At 44.1% G+C, this 8,029-nt stretch overlaps 1 protein-coding gene across 2 annotated transcripts in view; it reads right to left on the bottom strand.

Annotated features, from left to right (window-relative positions):
• Positions 1–6,298, bottom strand: part of LOC134458058 (integrin alpha-2-like) — a 47,902-nt gene extending 41,604 nt beyond the window's left edge. For both annotated transcript variants that reach the window (XM_063210161.1, XM_063210162.1), the window contains exon 1: positions 6,221–6,298. In XM_063210161.1, coding sequence (XP_063066231.1) covers positions 6,221–6,269 — 49 coding nt within the window. In that variant the 5' untranslated portion in view covers positions 6,270–6,298. The remainder of the gene's footprint in view (positions 1–6,220) is intronic.
• Between the last annotated feature and the right edge of the window lie 1,731 nt (positions 6,299–8,029).

The following is an 8,029-nucleotide window of genomic DNA, read 5'->3' as shown; positions in this document are numbered from 1 at the left end:
TGCTGTTACCAGTATGACAATGACCAAGTCGTAGAGCATTACTAAAGACCCTGTGTTATGTCATAGTAGTGTAGTGCTATGGTAGGTAGCCTAATGCAGTGTCTCTCAAACCTTTTTTAGGCAAGGCACCCTTTCAGTTCATGAAAAATTTCAAGGCACCCCAAACCAAGCCATAACATGGCATCGCATCCAATACCACACAAGCTTAGAAAAGTAACACATTTGGAGACGTCACACGACCTACGTTCAAAGTTGCAGCTGACTGGGGCGACCTATATTTACTTTATTGTGCGATGGCAGATAAAAGATTCCACTGACTAGCATTAACTTATCAATTTAGACAAAAATGTATTAAATGACATAATTCATTTATCAGCCACGTTTCCGGGGCACCCCTGAGGGGGGCCCGCGGCACCCCAGGGTGCCCCGGCACCCCTGTTGAGAAAGACTGGCCTAATGTTTCAACGACTATTACAGCGTGCATTAAGAAGCTAGAATGTAAGTTATGTGGCAAATAAAGCACTTGATCTTGAACTTGAACTTGACCAAGTGTCAATGTGTTACTAAAGGTTCTGCTGCAGTAGTGTAGCAGTACTATCAGAGAGAGTAGAGAGAGAGAGGTTCCATTGGACCATTGTTTCCGGGTTCTATTATTGCAAGGGGGAGGGGGGGAATCCCCCTTTAGGCAGACCTAGGCAGACCTAAGGACTGTTCTATTCAATGCTAGGAGTATTATGACACGCCCCTTTAGGCAGACTGGAACCTGGTCATGTTAGGTGCCCATAGCAACCTATTACATTGGCATATCTCTATACTTAAAGAATCTCGGGTGCTATGGTACATACTACGCTATTACAGCACTCCATTGGCAAAACGGTGTGCATTAGGAGGCTACTGTTGTACTGTATGTCTCGAAACATGCAAATAAGCTCAACTCTTTCAAACCAACGGATTTGTTTCCACACTCAGTGGCGCTGCAAAAGCGTGTATGTGCTTGCTTTCCTGAGCTGGCCTTTTGCTAATTTCACCCCGAAAAAATGTTTTGTCGTCATCATCACGTTAATGAACAACAGCCAACTTCATGACATGACATACTGACAACCACCCACTGCAGGAATGCAATCGAGTCTCAGGCCACTACATGTGGTATAGCATGCAAAACACATACACACAAACAGGCTTGAAGTGATGGGAGTATAAGATACATGAGGCAACAATCAGATAGCGTGGGTGGAATCGGTTGGGGGGTTGGGGTTGTGGGGAGGAGGCCTGTGGTTGGTTGGTATGGGCTTACATTTAAAGTTTTGGCATCAACTGTATCAGAGATAGAGATCGCCACAGTCTCTTAAACAAGCTGTGGCAGGAGTTTGCCTCCGTCAGTAATGACTGTGAGGCGAAGACATGTCGGCGCAATGGCTGCCTCCTCTACTGTACCGCCCCTAAACACAGGGGCCCGTGCGTGCAGTGCACCGAGACAGCGCACCACAACGAGACTCTTATTAGAGTGAGTAACACAAAGATCACAAACAGTACTTATCATCATTACGCAAGGACAGATAAAGCGGATAGAGGATTGCGTTCTTTCTGTGTTGTTTTCTCACTGGTCGTCATCTGAATGCCATCTATTTCCACCCCCCGAAAACAAATGCTAGGGTCTCCTCACTCACTCACTGGGACAATCTAGTGCCACATCTGTTACATAACATAAGCTTGTATGTATACCAAACAAAGAGGAATGTTCATTTATTTATAAAGTTAATAAGGTTAAAGTGAGTTTCCACCTTGGTCACCCTATACTATAGGATGGAAAGATAATTGTTTCTCATTTCAACTACATGGGGCCCACTCCTCCAAAGACAGCAAAGCAAATTCACAAGTGCCCTTTGACCTGTTAAACAAGTCAATAAACCACCGACGTAAGAATTTTGGAAACATTATTTTAAGGTCTAAAAAATGACTTTATGTTAGCAAAGTCAGCTAGTAATGACTTTATATCAGTGAAGTCAGCTGTGTTGAAGGGAGTGAAGCTGTGGCAGTTTTTTTTACTACTTTTTTTACTTTTGTCTTTATCTCTGGTTTACTGAGAAATGCTCAAAAAATATGAAAGTGCACGGGTATGTTCGATGTGAAGACCATGAGCCAAGAAAGCATTACCCTTACAGAAGGAGAAATGATATAAACCGCAGCCTTTGCCACACCCAAATCTACAGCACTGCTTTACATGGTGGTGGTGGTGAGCTCACCATGCTGATGAATGATGTCTATGGCACGGTGTCAACGGGTTCCTTGCCGCTGTCATCGTGCGGACACGCATTTTTTAATGAAGTGAGTGGGAGTTCCATGGGGGTAGGGGGTTTCTAAGTTGAGTATTTGTCTGAGGAGGGCCTGTCCTCCCACGGGGAGCGAGATGCCAGCAGCATCCCCCTCACCAACATCAACACCACCATCACTGCCAGCATCAAGCACATGTTTTTGTCTGTAGTGGTAGGCTACAGGGGCGAAGCTGTAGGGGTAGTAAGTGGAATAATCGCAGGGCCCTCTTGTATTGATGTTGGAGGTCCGACCTATTGTGACCATGGCAGGCCATATAAGTTAGTGACTCCTAAAGTAGTGTGGGGGATGCGCGCACATCCAGTAAGACAGGTGCTGGATCAAACAAAGACACGTAAAAGAGGAAGGTAAAATCTGCACACTGTTGCTGCTCACCGTTTTATTCAACACAACGTTTCGACGTTAGGCGGTCGCCATCAGGTTTATAGCCGGCCACCTACACACCTGACGAAGACCGCCTGAGGCCAAAACGTTGTGTTGAATAAATCGTGAGCAGCAACAGTGCACAGATTTTTCATTCTTCATATAGTGGGCCCTATCAATGTTTTGCCCTGGTGCCCTGTGTGAGATTGTTCTGCCACTGTGACTGTATACTATCAGTCGCCATCTGTAGGACGCACACATCGCTAATCACACCAATCACATCCCACAAAACAATCCCGGATTAAATAAGTGGTTTTGTTTTTTCTCAAAAGCCGGTGAGATAACGCATGCTCTACCTTGACCACAGAGTTGCACAACAATACGACACACTTCCTGTGTTTACAAAGGCTTGGTCTACTCCAGACAGACACTCAAACATACACACACCTCAGTCAGTGAGCAAGTGAGTGAGCCAGTGAGCAAGACCTGAGTCAGCAGGGGACACTGACTTAGACGCCATACATGAGGGAGGAAAGGTTATAGGAAAGGGTGTGGGGATACAAACAATCCAAACACTAGTGACTGTTGACATGGAGCATAGACTATTGCAGGCAGGCTAATGTGACTGGAACTTACAGTAAGACTTGATTTTGACAATGAAACTGAACGTAGCCACTTGAGGCACGCCGTTCCTCCAGTGGCACACTGTAATAGTCACTGAAAAGTTAACTGCCGTAGTATTACACTACAATGACATAACACAGGGCCTTCAGTAATGCAGTACGACTTGGTCATTGCCATTCTGGTAACAGCAAATTTATACTGCCGTGTCTTAATGGGTTAAAGACTGACTGTTGGAAGTTACTTACTGTATCCATAGTGCATAGAAGAATGCTTCCTAATTAAAGGCAAAAGGTGCGGGGGGAACAAGCAATCCAAACATAAGCACCAACAAGATAGGGTGTAGACTATTGCAGGAAGGACAATGTGATTTAAAGGGACACTGTGCAGGAAATGGTCAAAAAAGGTACTGCAATTATGCTGCTCATTGAAACTGGGCTGCCTATTGCCAAATTTCATATTTACATGAAAGTTTACTACGTAATAATCAAATATTTTCTGGTATGGTCCAAGTACAGTCATTTTTGCAGCTATAAATGGCTATTTCTTGAAATTCAAAATGGCGGACCATGGAGAAGATCCCCCTTTTCATGTATGAAAAGTGCAATTTTTCCAGTCATAATGAATACTTAAAATTTGATGTTGGTGGTAAGTATTCATGAAAAAGGTAACATTAGTGAATGGGCAGCATGAATTCTGGAAATAAACAACTAAAAATCTCACACAGTGTCCCTTTAAGACTAAATTGTGACAATAAAATTTCTGAGATGAACTTGAAGACATTAAGTTTGCTGAAGTTACTTACCAATATTGCATATTTTAAGACTGTTTTCCAAATAACTATTAACACACAGCCCCTATTATAATGTACCTGTTACCAAAATGGCAATGACCAAGTCGTAATGTATTACTAAAGGCCATGTACACCGTCATAGTGTTATAGCATTATGGTAGCAACGTTTTTTCAGTGACTATGTGTGTCAAGGGGCGACAGGAAAAAGGTGTGGGGAACAAGCAATCCAAACACAATTTTGCCCTGCTAGAGTAAACAGGGTAACCGAGACACCACAAAACACATGTCGACATTCATCTCCCATTGTGGAAGTCATGGAGGAACATGGTCAGCACCAGGGGCGTAACAGCAAATTGTGGGCACCATGTACTACAAGCAGCTCCAATGGAGCCTCCCAACCATATATATTCAGAAGTCGGACTGTGTGTGGGCCCCCTATATACGTACATGGGGCCCTGGTGACTCAGTCACACTTCACCCCCCTGTGCAACACCCCTGGTCAGCACAGCACAGCACAGCACAGCAGCAGCTGGACCCTCATAAAGGATGGGGGTCTCACACTATAGAAGGTCACTGTCTGTCTTGATCAGCCAGAATTTAAGCACGCTTTCCGCTTTTAACACTGGCAAACAACTTCTGCTCAGTCGGGAGAGCGTTCGCTGAGTGACAAGTGTGGAGAAACGTGCCCCCTTGAGCTTGACCATTGACCACCATGACGGAGGTCACCCATATGCTCACCCAGTGGGCTTCCCCATCTGTCACCGTGGAAACGGGAATTCCTGGCCATGCATGGGCCAGACAGAGCTGTGTGGCTAACAAAGAGGAGCTTTTTGAGGGGAAAAGGGGAATCGCCTGTGACAGCCTGGGTCGCCAGATATAGGAAGCCAGTGGGACAGAGAAGAGGGAGCAGAGGGTGACAGTCATAAAAGGACAGAGAGAGAGAGAGAGAGAGAGAGAGAGAGAGAGAGAGAGAGAGAGAGAGAGAGAGAGAGAGAGAGAGAGAGAGAGCAGAGACAGAGAGATAGATAGAGGGTGATGTAATAGAGGAGAGAGGGGGCATAATGGGAGAGAGAGAGAGAATGAGAGAGAGAGAGAGAGAGAGAGAGAGAGAGACAGAGAGAGAGACAGAGATAGACAGAGACAGAGAGAGAGAGAGAGAGGGATAAGGGAGAGACAGGGGATACAGAAGTGGAGAGAGAGAGAGAGAGAGAGAGAGAGAGGGAGAGAGAGAGAGAGAGAGAGAGAGAGAGAGAGAGAGAGAGAGAGAGAGAGAGAGAGAGAGAGAGAGAGAGAGAGAGAGAGAGAGAGAGAGATTCTGCTAACCCTGCTGATTCTACTCAAATGTGGTTCCACAAGACTGGCCGCTTTGTTTGCATTAAGCTGCGCAACCCCAGTTTAGCTCCCGGTGCTGTGGTCAGCTGTGCAGGGAAGCTGACTATACCTGTTCTGCAGACCACAGCAGCTGAGACCACCACTCTCATGAGGAGGTTGACCATCATAAAAGCACTCTTAGAGAAGAAGAGGGAAGTGAAGTAGCCTACTCATGCATACTCAAAGAGTGCTGGGGAAATGTAACATATAGCCTAACCGCGACAGTGTCATACAGGGTGTATTAAGGGTGTATTAAGCCATGAGCACTGTGCACAAAGTTGCTCGCTCGTGCCCCCACGCTTGCTGATTATCACCCCCACACATTCACAATATGTGCTGTTATGTGAAAGAGTGCACGTGATACATAGACACAATGTAGCTTAGAATGCATAAAAAAACAATTTACATTTTAATTTCACTATACTGTGAGTGGTCCACTATTAACATATAGCCTACAGAACTGTGGCATAAAACATCTACAAATACAGCCCATAAACGTGATGCTGATAGGATACTTCCCTGACGACCGCTACGTAGCCTACCTTAAAATAACGCTAGAATCCATCAACTGGTGGATTGGTAAATGTATGGTCAGTTTTCAAAGTGAGCGCAAAGAAGAGTTCAACGCACCCCGGCAAGGTGCACAAGCACAAGTTCAAAAGTAGGGTTAGGCATTTTTAGTGCTGAACTATAATCAATTACGCCATTCAACGACAGAGTGAAGTTTGTACAGGTACTTACTTTGAATAAAAAGTAGGAGTGCCAGCATTTTCCTTATAGTTATATCCATGTCTGAACGCGTGCACGAATGAAAACACTTTGAAGACCTCACTGCGAGCCACAACCACAAGCAGAATGTGAGAGGGCGGGTTTACAGTGACGTTACGAACACACTCACAGGTGATGTTCTAAAGTTACTATATTCGCCACACCTCAGTGGGATATTGCAAAACTGAGATTGTAACCTCTACAACCTTTGCACGATAGCAAATGATCGGTTAAATTAGACTTTTTAAGTGACCGGCGGGACGGGGCGTAGACTAACAGCCAGGATAGTGTGACAAGGACTTAATTATGACAATACAATTACTGAGCTGAACTCAAAAACCTGATGGCTGAAATTGCTTATCAACATCTCATGTTAGAAGACTGCTTTCCTAAATTATGGTAAAGACTGCTGGCGCCTTTCCACCAAATTTCTCATGAACTTAGAAAATGGACCACTCTGTTCGACATGTGTAATGTTTACTTCGGGAATTGCGCGAAATGTCACAGTATCAGTACAAAACCTCTGGTTTGCCGCAGTCAAGAAAACAGTGCCCTGCCACAACCAGAGAGGAATGCACTGCGTCATGGTAACGTGCGCGCGGGCGCGCGTGTGCGCTTTCATTTGTTATCAGTTGTCTCATGTTCGAGTTGGTCAGACAGGAAGTCATTTATTGTGCTTCACCAGGCCGCATTAAGAAGTGGATCGTTTGTTCAGGTGAATAGCAGCTCAGTAAAAATCCAGTGGTAATACTATTCAACGCGTTGGTCCTGAGTACTCTCTGAGTGTTGAATTAACATTAGCCTACATTTTTACTGTGAAGGCTTCACACTGCGTAGGGCATAGACTACAAAGGGATAAAAGAAAAAATATTCTAATAAAATGTGATTGTATCTATTAGTTTGTCTAAACTAGGTCAAGGTTAGGGGATGTATGGATTTTAAACAGTGTCTTTCAGTTAAGTAGGCCTATGTTCACTAGAAAGTAAATCATGTAGGCCTATTTACTTTATTCAACAACTGAGATTGACAAATAAAATCAATCAATCAGTCAATTTCAATGATAAATTAAGTCTCGCAATTAGATTTAGCTTGAGGCTATTGACAAATTTAACTGTGGTAGGTCTATCCAGAGAAGAAGAAGAAGAAGAAGAAGAAGAAGAAGAAGAAGAAGAAGAAGAAGAAGAAGAAGAAGAAGAAGAAGAAGAAAAAGAAAGAAAGAAAGAAAGAAAATTAAATAATTAAAAACCCTATTGTCTTTCATGGGAAATCGTCCACAAATTCAGAAGCTATTGTGGCTTTGAAGACACATGAATATGTTTTGCCCTTGAAGGCTTTATGAAGGGTTAATGATGCCATGCTGTAGAGTAATTGCTCGTAATCCAGGTATAGCGAGCATAAGGTTTTATTGTCCCTCCAGGGTACAGATTCCACTGATAAAATGTCAGCATTCAAATACAGGTTTGCCTTGTTCTGACATCTGTCAGCACATGTGGGTTCATTGTATTTCTATAGTGGTGTGCCAGATTCTGGAGAAGCGTAAGACAAAGAAGGACAAGAAATCAGTTTGTTATTTTTCCCCCGGAATCAGACATAATCCCATCATAAACAAACAGAAAGATTGCACAGTAAGATACTATCTCTCCCGGATCCTTGTTAGGACGTGAGTGTGGGTGGGTGTGTCTGTGCTTGTATCCTCTGTTGACATGTGCTCTGTAATCTGTAAAAGTGTTAAGTATGGAGAGTCATAGCCCTGGTCATGCCATACATGGGCAGAGAGGCGCA

Source organism: Engraulis encrasicolus, chromosome 11 (assembly GCF_034702125.1).
Source record: "Engraulis encrasicolus isolate BLACKSEA-1 chromosome 11, IST_EnEncr_1.0, whole genome shotgun sequence".
In the NCBI taxonomy this organism is placed as follows: Eukaryota; Metazoa; Chordata; class Actinopteri; order Clupeiformes; family Engraulidae; genus Engraulis; species Engraulis encrasicolus.
This window is presented reverse-complemented; position numbering and strand designations above follow the sequence as displayed.